At 36.4% G+C, this 16,584-nt stretch overlaps 1 protein-coding gene across 1 annotated transcript in view; it reads left to right on the top strand.

Moving 5' to 3' along the window:
- The window catches only part of LOC113073175 (alpha-actinin-2-like), a 33,284-nt gene extending 19,645 nt beyond the window's left edge, over nt 1-13,639 (top strand). Inside the window, exons 8-21 of the mRNA XM_026246051.1 lie at nt 181-266; nt 537-629; nt 1,575-1,805; nt 2,038-2,185; nt 2,884-3,034; nt 4,222-4,330; nt 4,469-4,609; nt 6,452-6,634; nt 6,744-6,878; nt 7,973-8,152; nt 9,147-9,293; nt 9,368-9,433; nt 10,398-10,556; nt 12,515-13,639. Of these exons, the coding sequence (XP_026101836.1) occupies nt 181-266; nt 537-629; nt 1,575-1,805; nt 2,038-2,185; nt 2,884-3,034; nt 4,222-4,330; nt 4,469-4,609; nt 6,452-6,634; nt 6,744-6,878; nt 7,973-8,152; nt 9,147-9,293; nt 9,368-9,433; nt 10,398-10,556; nt 12,515-12,673 (1,988 nt within the window). The 3' untranslated portion in view covers nt 12,674-13,639. The remainder of the gene's footprint in view (nt 1-180; nt 267-536; nt 630-1,574; nt 1,806-2,037; nt 2,186-2,883; nt 3,035-4,221; nt 4,331-4,468; nt 4,610-6,451; nt 6,635-6,743; nt 6,879-7,972; nt 8,153-9,146; nt 9,294-9,367; nt 9,434-10,397; nt 10,557-12,514) is intronic.
- Nucleotides 13,640-16,584: the final 2,945 nt, after the last annotated feature.

The following is a 16,584-nucleotide window of genomic DNA, read 5'->3' as shown; positions in this document are numbered from 1 at the left end:
TCATAAATACGACTAGGTTTGTGATTATAATTTGTGATACCAGTGTTGTGGGATTTAAGTGCTGATTTGAAATGTTATTGAAATTTAATTCTTGACCAATAGATTTCTGAATGTTCAAAGATTATTGTTGACCACAGAGTTCAAGTAAAGGGATGTTGGTTGTTTTCTTTTTGTCCCCAGACATCGTCAACACCCCTAAACCTGACGAGAAAGCCATCATGACCTACGTGTCCTGCTTTTACCATGCTTTCGCCGGTGCCGAGCAGGTAAAAGTCACCACAAGTCAAATCAGACTTCAATTAAATTTCTCAAACTAATGTTTTTCAAGTGTTAGATGTATAAACTGGGATCAGTTTGTGTAAATGACTGAAGGAAATTGATTTCAGTAATGCACTGAGCTTCCAGACGCTCTCCAGCGTAACGCAGAGTAAATGAATGCGTAAATGAAAGTAAATGAAGTGGGGGGACTTGGATACAGGCGCATTAACTCTGAAATGAATTTGTTATGCTTGTTTCCCCCGTGTCTCTGTCTCCAGGCCGAGACCGCGGCTAACAGGATCTGTAAGGTTCTGGCTGTGAACCAGGAGAACGAAAGGCTGATGGAGGAGTACGAGAAACTGGCCAGTGAGGTGAGGCTCTGTCAGACGTTCACAGCTAAAAGCCAATGGGAAGGTCTGGATTACTGCTGAAAATAGAAGTGAAAAGCTAAACATCAGTTTGCAAGATCACAATCATAAACACAACAAATACTGTGACTGGCTTGATAATGTTTAATGTCCCCAAAAAATGTTTAAAATAGACCATTGACTTCAGGACAATGTATCTGGAAGTGCTACGATGCTCACTAATTTCTAAATTTAGGATTTGGAGGTCGAAAACAAAAATAAAATATACGTCTCATAAAAATATTGGTTAAAATATTCCATTTTAATAAAAGTATCTAACATACATTTATGTGTACATCTAATAAATTTACAAATAAACAAAAAAAGTTTCTAAATATATTCATGAAATTTTCTACTAATATATTTAAAATTAATATGTATATATATATTTATATATAGATATTTTTTTAAGCATTTAAAAAAAAATTACAAACAATTTCAATTCAAGAAAATACATTCAAACTTTATTTGTTGTCTTTAGCAGGTGTGAACATATAATACATAAAAAAAATTACATTAGTGAATCATTTTGATCTATAGTAAGCTATATTGCATTTAGATTAAATGTGGGTTACTATAATGCATTTTCTTGCTGCTGAACTATATTTTGGTATATTCATTTTTAAACTAAATATATTTTTCAATATTAAAAATATATTTAATTTAACTTTATTGTTATCAGCATTTATTTAAAATATATTTTGGCGAGAAAAAATATATTTGTTGTTTTATGGATTGACGATTTCCTTTAAACTGTCAGCCATCATGGATGAAAATGTCAGTGTTTTTGTGCAAATGACTGGTAATTGGGAGCCATCTTGGTGTTGCACTTCACTAGAGTTTTGTAAGAGCACTAACCCTGTTTCCTCGAAGACCTACATTGTGTGTAACTCCTCCATCTCTCTGTAGTTGTTGGAGTGGATCCGTCGCACCATCCCGTGGCTGGAGAACCGTGTGGCGGAGCAGACCATGCGTGCCATGCAGCAGAAGCTGGAGGATTTCCGCGACTACAGGCGCGTCCACAAGCCTCCACGCGTTCAGGAGAAATGCCAGCTGGAGATCAACTTCAACACCCTGCAGACCAAACTCCGCCTGAGCAACCGCCCGGCCTTCATGCCCTCCGAGGGCAAGATGGTGTCGGTAAGTCATGCAAAATCATCTGAAAACTTTTTCCGGACTCTTTCCAAAAGTATCTTCTACATGCTGGTCCTAAGTCTTCCTAACCAGCAAACCGGTGGAAAACTACTTGTGACTTTATGAACAGCCAATCCCACTTCTAGAAAATCAGCTAATCAGATTAAATGATAGTGGTTTGACTAATTATGATTATGTTAAGCTCACAGAGCACCTGTGTTTGTTTGTTTGTTTGTAGGATATTGCTAATGCATGGAAAGGTCTAGAGCAGGTAGAGAAGGGTTATGAGGAATGGCTCCTCACCGAGATCCGTCGTCTGGAGAGACTCGATCATCTGGCGGAGAAGTTCAAGCAGAAATGCTCCCTGCATGAGTCCTGGACCACAGGTAACCATGCTTAATTCACACAAGAGTTTTTAAACATAATGCACGATGCGTTAGCATTCCCATTCCCAAAAATACATGATCATTTTGCACTTGTAAAAGCTTTGTAAAAAAAAAAAAATCAGTTGCTGGCTAAACATCCACTATTCTATAAATAAATATGTGTGTGATTTTTATGTTGCATAGACCGCAGTTTTCATATGAAGGTTAAACTCTGAGCTCTTGACACCAATATGTCTTAAGATGCGGTCACATTTATCATTGTTTGGCCATTTTTTTTTGGCGAAATCCAATTGTGATCCATGTGATTTGGAATTTCATGTGAGTGCGAAAGAAATCACAACAAAATTGTACGATTCTTACATCTTTTGTGTTTCAAGATCTTCACAAATTAACTCATTTTATGAACTTTGAAGCCTACAGTAAGTTCAATCGGCAGAAGTAAGACTCTATAAATGAAGTACACCACGGTCACATGACAGCTTCACCAACACTAATCTTCCAACAACTTTCAATCAGTAATTTAAATCTACAAGATGGAAAGTTTGCAAGAGTCTTGGTATAAAAGTTGCACAGATCCAACAGAAAACCAACCCACAGAAAGCTGCTTGGTTCGAACTCGACTTCTGTGTGAGCTGAGCTTCATACATCTCTATGCTACAATCATTCCTGCATTTCTGATTTGACGCCTCTGTTTTTAGGAAAGGAGCACCTGCTGTCTCAGAAGGACTATGAGACAGCCTCTCTGATGGAGATCAGGGCTCTGATGAGGAAGCACGAGGCGTTTGAGAGCGACCTGGCCGCTCACCAGGACCGAGTGGAGCAGATCGCAGCCATCGCTCAAGAGCTGAAGTAACACACAACGCTTTTAACCTCTTATTTCAATGCAAAATCAAAATATTTTGTATTATATCTAAAAATCAGCATTAAGAGTAACTTTCATTCCCCCCAAAAAAACTCAAAAATAAAATGTTTCATTGTGGTAACTGAGAATTTCACTGAAAATTATACTAAAGTTGTCATAAAAATAAAATAACAAAATGGTCACAAACTAACCACATATGATATTCTTAATGCAAAATAAAAAGCAGTTTATTCAACTGTACTATTAGTATACTTTTTTAAAACATAAGAATTTGGATACTTGCAATCTGTTTTTAAAGTATTCATTAGCGATATCCTTAGCAAAATTATACTTAAGTATACTTAGCATAAAAGTTTGTTTACTTGGCCTACCTGTACATAATCTTTTGTTTTTGAGATATATTTAAAGTAGAATAAAGTATTTTAAATATACTTGGCATGCGCAATACAACAACTGAACTAGCAGTTTACTGACAGTACACTTCAGTCTAGAAGTTCAAAACTAGTAAAAGTTCACTTGTAGTATAGTCCACAGTGTAGGATAAAGAAAACAACTGATTTAACGTCTGGTTAAAGTATTCTTTTATGAACTAAAAAAGGTGGGAGAATTTAGGGTTGCACTTTATTTTACAGTAGGTGTACTAACATGTACTTATAGTGTACTTACAGTGTATTTATCAAAGAAAGTTCTGGTAATACAAGGTAACTACATGGGGTAGGGTTAGGTTTAGGGGTAGGTTCAGGGTTAGTACCTAGTTATTACATAGTTATTGTAATTGCTATAATAAGTACATAGTATGTACATGAGGAACAGGACTGTACAAGAAGTATGGAAGTAGTTTAGTTTGCTACATGCATATTAGTATACATTCTTAGGAAAAAAGGTACAAAAGCTGTCACCAGAGTGGTGCCTTTTCAAAAGGTACAAATGTGTACGGTTTAGGAATTTATATGTATTCTTTAGGTGCTTATATGTACCTTTTAGGGGTAAATATGGTACAATGGTGTACCTTTTGAAAGAGTATTGTCCCGGTGACAGCTTTTGTACCTTTATTGTGTGGCATACTTCATCGGTTTTGGAGTAAAAACCTGGGTATTTTCATGATGTTCAGCATTTTAAAACAACAGGCTTTATGCAGGAACCCCATACAAGATGTGTTTGTCTCTCTGTGTAGTGAGTTAGACTATCATGATGCTGCATCAGTGAACACCCGCTGCCAGGGCATCTGTGACCAGTGGGACAACCTGGGAACCCTGACCCAGAAGAGAAGAGACGCTCTAGAGGTGCGCAAACACTTAACACACTCCAAACAAACTCACGCTACAGTGTGAAGCCAGATATTAGATGCAACTGGAATACCAGCCGTAGTATTTGTAAAAATATCAATCATTTGTAACCGGTTCTGCTCTTTCATTCTGCAGCGTGTGGAAAAACTTTGGGAGACGATTGATCAGCTGTACCTGGAGTTCGCCAAGAGGGCGGCGCCCTTCAACAACTGGATGGATGGAGCCATGGAGGATCTGCAGGACATGTTCATCGTGCACAGCATCGAGGAGATCCAGGTCAGCAGTCTGAAGCTTTATGCTAAAAATAAACATTTAAATACACTTCAGAAAAGTACAGTTCTCAGTATATTTGGCTTGTAGGTGTGATTAATAATATATGAGCAAAAGTATATTGACCAATATAAAACAATACACCATTGGTTTACTGAGAGGGTATTTCAAAGTGCACATTTCCAAGCGCTTTAGACTAACCAGCATGAAATATTGTGATAATATTTTCTGCAGAATGGAAATGTCGTTTCTGAGATGGAGAATGTTTTTCCTTTTTGATGATCAGTTTTTCGAATGACATGCCCTGATGAATTCGGATGAACAATATGGCCTGTTCCCTAGCAGCGTGTATTTATTTCAGCACTCCCACATTTACAGGCTGCATTATTCACACCGACTGCATACGTAAGCTTCTCATTTGCAGGTGCAAGTAGGATTTTAGTGTCTATTTTTGTAGCATGTAACTGAAGCAGAAAACACTGTAATGCACTACAAACCTATTCATCAACATCATCATCTTGTGCACAGCAGGCTTTTATGAAGGAACGTGAAACTACTCGCCCATTATTAGATAAAAGACATGCACACGAACAGCACTTTCTTTTCTGAATAACTGTTTATAATTTATGATGGTTATTAAAGGAAATACTCAGTGAGTAGTTCAGAAAACTCTTTATTTTCTGTAAAGAGCAGCAGCTCATGTGCAGACGCTTTTTGTGGCAAAGTAAAAGTTCACACTGTTCCAGTTAGTAATGTGAGATGCATCTGTTATCTATATTATCTGTAGATCTATAAAGCAATTAAAGATTGATCTCTTTATTAGTGCTGGAGCAGTGTGAGTCTATCAGTGATTTGATTTCTGTTTTTTCACCGAAACCCCTGTTATAATCAATGCTACAGTTTACACTGCTCAACGAGTCTTTTATTTATATTGTGTTTTCATTGAGATGTTGTGTTGAAAGTATTTGTGAGATTGCAGAAATCACGTTGCATTAAGGAGATCGTTAGCTACGCTTCCATCAAACTATTTTTATCCGCATTTTGAGATATTGCATAAAAAAACGCTGAATGGAAAAGCCAAGAGGAATGTAAATCCTAATAATGTGCAGAAGTACGGAAATGACTCAGATAATTCTTTATCTGATAAGAAATCATGTGCATAAACTGTAGCGTAAACACTTTTAACAAATAAAGTCCTTGATGCGAATCAAAAAACCATGTGAATTTGCATGATGGAGGGCATTGTTAAGCACGACAATAAGCAAAGCAGATTCACAGGGATTATTGCTTTTATAATATGGGTATTCCATACTGTATATGTAGTAAGGTTTCACAAAATAAAACGCAGCAAATAAAGTCTAATGATATCAATGAAATGTGGTTGCAACAAACTGGTTGTCAAACAACAAAAAAGACAAAAGGTGTATATTTGTAGAGTCATTTACAATAGCTTTGAACACTGCTCAGCCAATCAGAATCAAGGAGCGGAACTCTCTGTTTTCTAATGGCAGATTCTGCGTTATGATTGGTCAGATCGCCTGTCAATCAAACTCGCGGCGAACTGTGAATTGCAGCACCTCCCAGTCTGTCTCGAACAGGCTGTTTAATTTCTGTATCAATGAAGACCCTACTTCTGAAACACGCTCTGATTTGTTAGCTGTCCCAGTGCATTTTGTGCTTATAGAGAAATCTGGAAATAACACACCCCTTACCATAACCGTGAGTTTCATCTGCTCAGCTGCAAATATTAACAGTGGCACCAATTTTGCAGTGTAAAAAAAGTGAAAAAGCTTAATAGAAGCCCTTTAACTACCCCTGTAATGTTGTTAATCTCCATTTTTCCTTCAGAGTCTGATCACAGCTCACGACCAGTTCAAGGCCACCCTGCCAGAAGCCGATAAGGAGCGCATTGCCGTGATGGGCATCCAGAACGAGATCACAAAGATCGCCCAAACCTACGGCATCAAGCTGGTCGGAGTCAACCCCTACACGGTCCTCAGCCCGCAGGACATCACCAACAAATGGGAGGCTGTGAGTACAGAGTACAAACACAGCTCAAAGCTCACGGCTAGTCATTTACTTCCCCTCTGGATGCATGAAGGGACTCAGATGTGTGTTTCTGATCGGTCGCCCCCTGCAGGTGAAGCAGCTGGTTCCCCTCAGAGACCAGATGCTGCAGGAGGAGGTTGCCAGGCAACAGGCCAACGAGAGGCTGAGGCGCTCCTTCGCCGCTCAGGCCAACATCATTGGACCCTGGATTCAGACCAAGATGGAGGTGAGCTTGTTCAACACCAAACCATGAGATGTTGGGGCTGAAGAACCAGATTTAAGAAAGTTACACTGGTATTAGTGTTGAGAAGTTACTAAAAGCAATAATCAAATGCTATCTCCCAAATGTCCACTCTTCTTTTCAATCAACTGATTTGTTCAGCCAGTTCATATACAGTAAATGATGAAATCTGATGCAGCATGCCACGAATGGACACTTTTCATTCATTTGACATTTTTACTCTAATCTGAATAGCCATAATAGATTAATTTAGTTCTGCTGGACTTTTTTTTATTGTTGTTGTTTGTTTTGTTTTTTTGGTCCTTTATCTTGATTTGAGGGGAATTGTTGATCATTTTGGTTGCCTCAGCCCTAATTAATTTTGAAAAATAAGTTGTGACCCATATTTTTCGTTTACATTTTATTTAGTTTTGGACATTTTGCTGTGTTTTTGTAAGTTATATATATATATATATATATATATATATATATATATATATATATGTCACTTTAATTTGAAATTTGTATATATTTTCATGTTTTCATTTTAATTTTAGCTAATATTTGGGTATTTTTTTGTAATTTTTATGAATTTTTTTAATTTATTATTTCAGCCAAAATAGATTTAGTTTAGGTGTTTTGTGATTTATTTTATTTATTTATTTGCTCCTTCATCTTGAATTTTGGGGGAATTTTTGATCATTTCAGTGGAAATTTTGCCCCAAGCCTCCATTAATTTCTGCAAACTTAACTTTCAAGGGCATCAGTTTTGGGAAGTAACTAAAAGAAAATAATACATTTTAACTAAATAAAAATAGAAATGTTTCCTTGCAAGCTTGCTTAAATAGAAAATGTTATTATGATGTTGTTGTTTTACTTTTTCTTTTATATGAGTCAACATTTATTTTATTTAACAAAAATGCTTTTTTTAATGATTTTATTTGTAGTTAATAGTCACTTTAATTGCTCTAAAGTATTGGTTAGCTTTTAGTTTTTGGCTTGGTTAAGCTTCTTGACTTGTTTGCGGTTTCATTATTTCTTTACAGACGTCTGTTCTTTCTCTTCTAATGCACATTTGTTCACCCGTTCTCTCTCGGTAGGAGATCGGTCATGTGTCGGTGGATATCGCCGGCTTTTTGGAGGAACAGATGAATAATCTGAAGCAGTACGAGCAGAACATCATCAACTACAAATCCAACATTGACAAACTGGAGGGAGATCACCAGCTCATTCAGGAGGCACTCGTCTTCGACAACAAACACACCAACTACACCATGGAGGTATTCATACAGAAGATCACTGTTACCAACACAGGCTTCGTTCTCAGAAGCATCACATCAGTGCTAGTGATAAATATAGTTTTGTCTAATGAGGGATTTTAAAATGATCACTTAAAACACATATCGGTTCTCTAGCGGGGTAAGTTGTCACAATGGGAACCTACCCATTAAAATATAGCTAATACGGCTGAAGTAAAAAGAAAAAAAAAAAAAGTATAAAATAAAATTTAAGACAGTTTTCCATGACAGTTATGTATTTAATGTTTTTATATAAAAAAAAAGTTAAAAAAAAGTAAAAAAAAAAAAAAAATATATATATATATATATATATATATATATATATATATTAGTGCAATTTGAATAGTAAAAAAATAGTAATATGAAAAATATAAATTTTTACATTTTTAAAATCAGAAATGTTTACTAAACTAACTAGCTAAAATAAAGTTTTTTTAATATTTTATTTTATTTACGTTATTGTGCATTTCATTTCAAGTAATGCCAATGTTAAAATTGTTTAGTTGACTAAAGTCACCCTGATAAAAGCAGCTTTAAAGGTAATTTAAAACACATACTAACCCTGTATTTTATATAAAATATAATAACAAAGGTAAAAAAGTCAAAACATGTTTTTATTTATTTAATGTTCATTTTTTAAATACATTTTTAGCAAAATGTAAATAATAAAACTATTATAAATCACAAATAAAAAAATCTGCAAACGGCCAACAAACTACAGGTAATTTGTTATTATTATTTTTAACAATTCATTAAGGATTAACCTGGTCTCCCCTATATATTTTAATTACCGTGTTCATAATAATATATAGTTTAATAATAATATTAAGTTTTGTTTGTATAATGCAAAAATAAAACAATTAAACAGAGCTTGCTCAACAAACACACATTACACACAGAACAGTGTTATGAGAGGAATGATGAATGTTCAAGAGTCTGCTACAGTTTCTGGCTTCATCCGTCCTTCCCTCCTCAGCACGTCCGTGTGGGCTGGGAGCAGCTGCTCACCACCATCGCTCGCACCATCAACGAGGTGGAGAACCAGATCCTGACCCGCGACGCCAAGGGCATCAGCCAAGAGCAGCTCAATGAGTTCAGAGCCTCCTTCAACCACTTCGACAGGGTCAGTCAGACGCTCAGAATGATGCACATATGTGACCGTATGCATGGGGACTCATTATTGTTTTTAACTTGCAGAAGAGAAACGGCATGATGGACCCCGACGATTTCCGCGCATGTCTCATCTCTATGGGTTACGATCTGGTGAGTGAAGAGAAAAATCCTCCCACTAACAACCATCTACATCAATGTTACAAATGCACTGTGATGAAACCCTTCATCCTCACCACACTACATGGCACATTGCAGTTAAAAAATGTGGGATCATTCACTATAGCTGCATTTATTTCTAAAATATTTTTAAAATATTATTAAAATGTCATTTCATGCTTTCTATTTGAATATATTTTTAAATGTAATTTATTTTTTTGATCCTTCAGAAATCACTCTAATATGATGATTTGCTTCTTGAGAAACATACCAATATTGAAAACAGTTGTCTGCTGCTTCATATTTTTGTGGAAAATGTGATACATTTTCTTTGAGATTTCTAGATGAATAGGAAAAACAGCATTTATTTGGAAATTACATTTTGGTAACATCACAAATTTCCTTTTTTTAAGTCACTTTTGAACAATTGAATAAATATTTGCAGAATAAAAAATTAGATTTCTTAAAAATAATTATTTTATAATTATATAATAATTATAAAATAATTAAAAGTAATGACCCCAAACATTTCAACTGTGGTGTATTTTATAAATTCTCAAATACTTTGTCAAATAAATACAGTACAGGTTAAATACATATGTCATATTGTTTGGAAACATGATTCAACATAATAAATACATAAATAAAAAAATAAACCAAAAATAAATAATTAAATAAATAAAATAATAAATACAATTCAAAAAGAAAGTTAGTCCCTGTCACACATTTGAGTATTTTGTTAGCCAATAATACATTTTTTAATTGTTATTTTGGCATCTTTTTAAAAGGCTTATTTCTATTTAGTTATTCATAATTTTTGCAGCAAACCTCATAATGAATCAATTATATTTTTCCAACATCCACCGGGAGTAATTTCAATCTCAGTAGGTGTTTTGCTGTACACCAGTAAGCGCAGAATTAAATGCGCGTCTTGAACCTGATTGGTCGTTTCTGTCAGGGTGAGGTGGAGTTCGCCCGCATAATGACCCTGGTGGACCCCAACAACACGGGAGTGGTGACCTTCCAGGCCTTCATCGACTTCATGACACGCGAGACCGCTGAGACAGACACTGCTGAACAGGTCATGGCCTCCTTCAAGATCCTGGCCTCCGACAAGGTGAGATCAACATCCAGTGATGCTTCTCTTTAATCCATGTGTGTTTGTATGGCAAGCCAATTTAACATTTAATCCTTTAAATGTACTATATTTTCATGTGATTAGTACTGATTTTATTAGCTACTAGTATCGATTCTATTAGGTGCTAGCACTTGTTCATTAGCTTCTACTGCTTATCCTTTAGGTACTAGTAAATATTTATGAGAGACTAGTACTAGATACTAGTATTTTTTTTTTGGTACTAGTACTTTAGCTGTTAAATATTTAATCCTTAAAACATAATAATATATATTTTCATGTTAGTAGTACTGATTTATTTTATTATTTTGCTATAGGTATCTGTTCCATTATGTACTATTACTTATTCATTAGCTACTAGCGCTTATCCTTTAGGCACTAGTAAGTTTTTAAAGATACAAGCAGATTAATTAGACACTAATTCTTATTTATTAGATACTAGCACTTATTTCAGCACTTATTTTCAGACTAATAATTATTCGATTATACATTTTATTACAGATTATATATTTTACATTTTTGCCATTGAATTATATGGGGATCGGTCATTGAGATACCAACAATTCTGTTCTGAGTAGCATGTATTCAAAAAGCAATCATAGATTATCATTAAGTGCTAGTATTTAAGAGTAAGTAGCATTATCTATTTAATAGGTACAAGTATCTAATAAATAAGTACTAGTATCTATAACATAAGTACTAGTGCCCAATAAATAACTACTAATATATAAGAGATATGTACTAGTCACTAATCGAATAGAGACTAGTCAAACAGAATAGTTAATATCTGAATAATCCCCATAGAAGTCAATGTTACATTTAAAATTTTAGATGTGTTACTAGTAACAACAGAATAGTTACTAATCACTACTGAAATAGGTACTAGTATTTAATGCATAAGTTCTAGTATCTAATAAGCATTAGTATCTAACAAATAAGTAATAGTGGCTATTTAATAGGTACTAGTATGAAATGAATAGAGGCTTTCTCATAGTACCAGAACTAATTGTGGAACTAACCACTTTTTGGCGTTTTCGTACCAGCTGAGCTGTGCTCGATTTTAGTACCGGACTGCCTTTTTCGAGAACTAAATTAGCTCCTACTCTGGAGCAGGGTCTAAGCAGGACAACTGGTACTCCCTGTGACATAAGTAGACGTTGATTGGCCAAATGCGTACAAAAACCCCTCTCACCCACCATGATTTAAAACGCCGTTTAAATATTGTCAACTTATTTCCCAAGTATGGAGAACAGCAATAGATGGATGGTCGCTGAAGCGCAGGCACTTTTGAACATTTAACATGAAAGTCATCCTTTCCGTTCTTTCAATTGCTTTACGTATACGTCGATATTCCATGTCAATTATTGTGAAGACCACGAGACACACACACACACAAAAAAACACAGCTCCGATCATAGCATCCTCCATTCGGTAGTTAACGGCGTTCTTATTTTTTCCGTTGTTGATGCCGCCCACAAATTATGTCCTGTCGACCGGCTTAAGCACTTCCTAGTACACACTGTCGGTGCAAATGCATCCCTTTAAATCATATTTGGAAATAGTTCGTGCAAAATCGTCCCAGTACTTATTTAGTTCTGGAACTGAAGCGGTGTGAAAGGCCCTAATGAGTACCAGTATCTAATAAACAAGTACTAGTAACTTTTTAAAGTACCTAAAGAATAAGAACTAGTAACTAATGAATAAGTACAATTGCCTAATGGAATAGATACTAGTAGCTAAAAACATATGCACAAGTAACATGAAAATTGTATGTTTTAAGGATTAAATGTTAAAATGGCTTGCCATAGTGTGTGAACACTTCAGGGAGGATTCAGAATGAATTATTCCCAATGTTTATTTTCACATGTTTTTAGTACCAATTGTAGAACTGAAAAAAAAACGTGCGGGTTGGTGTAAAAGTGTCTTTTCTTGTCATTCAGCCCTATATCACAGTGGAGGAGCTTCGTCGTGAACTCCCACCCGAGCAGGCCGAGTACTGCATCAGCCGCATGACCAAGTACGCCGGCCCCGATGCGTCCCCTGGAGCCCTGGATTACATCTCCTTCTCCAGTGCCCTTTACGGAGAGAGCGATTTATAAACGCTCTGAGTGTATTTCATTTTCTCCAAGCCCCTGAATGTAGCTTTCAATTTGCAAGAGAGTTAGCAATATCCCTCATTTCCCCTCTCTGTTTTTCTGTCTGCTAGCTTTAACATCATATTTGTTTTACATCCACTCTGTTAAGGCCGTGTAACAGGGGGTTTTAATCTCGCTGTCACTCAAATTATTTCCAATTTGGATGTCAAACAGTCAACATGGAGTCAACATTGAATTAAATCAACCCTATTTATGTTCCTAATACATGTTGTTGTTAAGACTTCTTTAGTGCATGTTATGCCAAAGAATCTTTATGATCTTCCACTGAAATATAATAACTTGCTCCGCCTTTGAAGCAACTTTAATTTTCAGATGATGTCATCTAGGCCAGAAATAGTGAAATAGCTGCAGTCACAATTTTAATAGTAAAATGGTTTATAAACACGGTTTCAAGTGCAATTTTCCCTCTCTGTGCCAAATAAAACCTTTCAACATGATAAAATATATACTAAAAAAAGTGTGTTTGTTGATGCTAAAGAGCGCTTGTGAAGATGCATGCTGCGTTTATTCTACAGACATTAAAATGCAAGAGAGTCCCCCTCTTTGTTAAGTCTGTACTTTATTTTAAGACCCCAAAAAAGCACTACTGCTGTCAAGTGTCTTCTTAATATGAAACTGTGAGATCAACTAAATAGTCTTTACACAGAATTGTGTGTATCTGGTATGTATGTCTTCACTGTTCAGAGGCAAATTCATTATTTGTTTTCATTTCATTTGGACAGTTTGTGCCAATATTATCAACCAAAGCCAGTAAATGAATTCAAAGATGTAATGGCAGAGTGTATGTGTTGTACTGACCGGAAAGGTTTCTGCTAGCCAAAGAGCTGATTGAGGAAAACCAGGTTTTCCTTAAACTGTAATTTAAAGGGCTGGTTCACTCAAAAATAAAGCTCTGTCATCATTTACTCACCCTCATGTCGTTCCAGACCTATGCTATTCTGCATGTCTAGATCAGAAGATGGTCAAGAAGTCTATACAACTCCTGGGTGTTTTTAAGATATTGTGAAAACAGACCCTAATATGAGTCTAACTGTGCGTTCACACAAGACGAGACTTGTGCAAATAAATCATGTTATTCACGCATAGTTGGACACTTGAACATGTTTAGTTTATTCGCTTCATTCGCGTGTGAAATTAACAGATGTGAATTTGTGTCATGGGAGGGACTTCTGCCAGTTCACGCAGCATTGTGATTACAACCACTATTTATTTGGATAATTAAATATTACAATTATCGTGCCATGTAATGTAGTTTTAAAAGTATTTCAGGTGAGAATGTAGTTGTTTTAAACTCAAATCTGTGGTTTATTTATAAAGACAGCACCTATTTAAAAATGTGTTTCACCGATTTCGGAGACGATCAGCTCCATGCGATCAGTGGGAGCTCAGAGACATCATGTGTCTCTGATGTCTCTTTAGTGGTTTAACATAAAATATCATTTGTTTTGGGGAAATCTAATGCTACGTTCACACTGCCGGCTGAAACGACCCAATTCCGATTTTTTTGCCTCTATGCGACCTGTATCTGATCTTTTCATGACAGTCTGAATGACACAGATCCAATCTTTTCAAATGTGTCCCAAGCCACTTGGTTATGTGGTCCTGGCTGAATCCGATATGTAACCGATCTTTTGAAATGCGACCTCCGTCTGAACGGCCAGGCCACATGTATCCGACTAGTACGTCATTGATACGCTACAAATGTCATAATTCTGCGTTGAAGTAGGCGGGAACGAGAAGAGCCACTCACTCCCGCCACTCGACTCCGCACCCACACGTTTCTCTGTACCGACGCTGCTAACACTGCTCCACAAAACGGCATGGCCAAAAACCTTGCTCTCCTCCTTCTTTTAAATTTTCTTCTTAAAACGAGAAGATTGTAATTGTGCTGGCTCCGTTGGGAAAATAACATTAATATTGCAAAAAGAGCTCCGCTGTTGACTACACTGTTGTTGACATCCATGTTTAACGTTAGCTACTTCCGCAAACAACGAGTGACGTCCTTCACTGTTGAGTACTCTTCTGCGCATACGGGTCACTTTTGAGTCATTTCACCTTCACACAAGAGATCACAAAAGGTCGCATTTAATTGGAAATGTGAACGGCCTTATAAAAAAATTAAATGTAAAAAAAAAAATCGGAATTGAACATTAAGCCCTGCAGTGTGAACGTAGCCTAACAGGTAATCTTTAGTCTTTCTTCCAAGCAAGATCCTTTTTAATCCTTCTTTCTGTAAAAGTATGAAGGAGTATCATACAGCTCCTGGTATCCACATACAGCGACAATGACGTTGTCCTCCATTGTTGTTTTGGATTTTCCCTCCGCTCGCTACGCCGTAATCACGTCACTACAAGAGCAAGCTCCAGATTGGTTGAGGTGTAAACATTTTCGCAAAGTTCTGATTTTTCACCCGTATCGCGCATCAAAATGCCTGAAACAATCAAATCGCACCGCCTCATTCTCGCGAATCGCACCACAGGATGTCTATTCGCGTCTTTGACTTAACATGTAAATCACTCAATCTTAACGCTTCATTCTCGTCTGGTGTGAACGCATCATAAGGCCAGTTCACCCCAAGAAGGATAATTACATTAGTCTCCACACCAACGGACAATAACGGTCTGTTTATTATAAGCGCAAGCTTCTGCTATGTCTTCTGCCGCTTTAAATCTTGCACGGTTTTAATCTTTCATCTGATTTTTTTTCTCCCAAATAAAATAAATAAGTAAAATCATCCTGAAAAAGTTATAGTTATTATCGTTATAGTTCTGGCGGGAACTTCCTCATATAACGATTATTAATACTAATCGACGTTCTGGTTTTGAATGCGACTACACGATGACAAATTTTGTTTTAGGGGAATTATAGCTTAGAGAGTAGTGTAGTGTCGTAAAGAGATCGACCCGTATCTGGTTCTTTTAAAGCAGGGGTGCCCAACCCTGCTCCTGGCGATTGACTGCTTCGTTTAGCTCCAACCCTAATCAAACACACATGCCTTTAATTTTTAAGTGAGCCTGAAGATCTTAATTAGTTTCAGGAGTGTTTGATTAGGATTGGGGCTGAACTCTGCAGGACAGTTGATCGCCAGGAGCAGAGTAACTTGGGCACCCCTGTTTTAAAGGGAAGTTTTGGAATGTTCTGGAAGAAGGCAGAATAACACCTTCAACCTCAGGCAGGCATTGATGCTATATAACGATATGGTCTAGTTTCTGTTCGCTCTATTTAAATGTCATTAACAGATGTTATTTGTTGATTATTATCCATCATGATGTGATTTCTGGGTAAAAGTAGGCTATCTGACTGACCTTTCAGATCACCTCATTGTGGTCAGCTCTCTGTATGGGTCTCCAGTATCCTCAGAGTATTAAAAGTTAAACCGAGAAACCTGGAATAAAAGTCTCAGTCGGCTCTTTGTATGTTGTTTGTGTGTCGCCCTCAGTAGGTGGAGCTTTAGGGTGAATTTACAGTAGATGAAGGCCAGGGTTCATCTCATCATTTCAGGGATTTAACCAGTTAATATTGTTGATAAAGCTCTGAAAGTCTCTCTTTCTCTTTGTCTTTAACATAATTATGTCATTTCAATCAATCAATCAATCACCTTTATTTATATAGTGCTTTAAACAAAATACATTGCGCCAAAGCACTGAACAACATTCATTTGGAAAACAGTGTCTCAATAATGCAAAATGATAGTTAAAGGCAGTTCATCATTGAATTCATTGATGTCATCTCTGTTCAGTTGAAATAGTGTCTGTTTTAATTTGCAATCAAGTCAACGATATCGCTGTAGATGAAGTGACCCCAACTAAGCAAGCCAGAGGCGACAGCGGCAAGGAACCGAAACTCCATCGGTG

The sequence above is a fragment of the Carassius auratus genome, unplaced genomic scaffold (genome assembly GCF_003368295.1).
Source record: "Carassius auratus strain Wakin unplaced genomic scaffold, ASM336829v1 scaf_tig00011539, whole genome shotgun sequence".
Taxonomy (NCBI): Eukaryota; Metazoa; Chordata; class Actinopteri; order Cypriniformes; family Cyprinidae; genus Carassius; species Carassius auratus.
The sequence above is the reverse complement of the archived record's forward strand: the minus strand, read 5'-3'. Positions and strand labels throughout refer to the sequence as shown.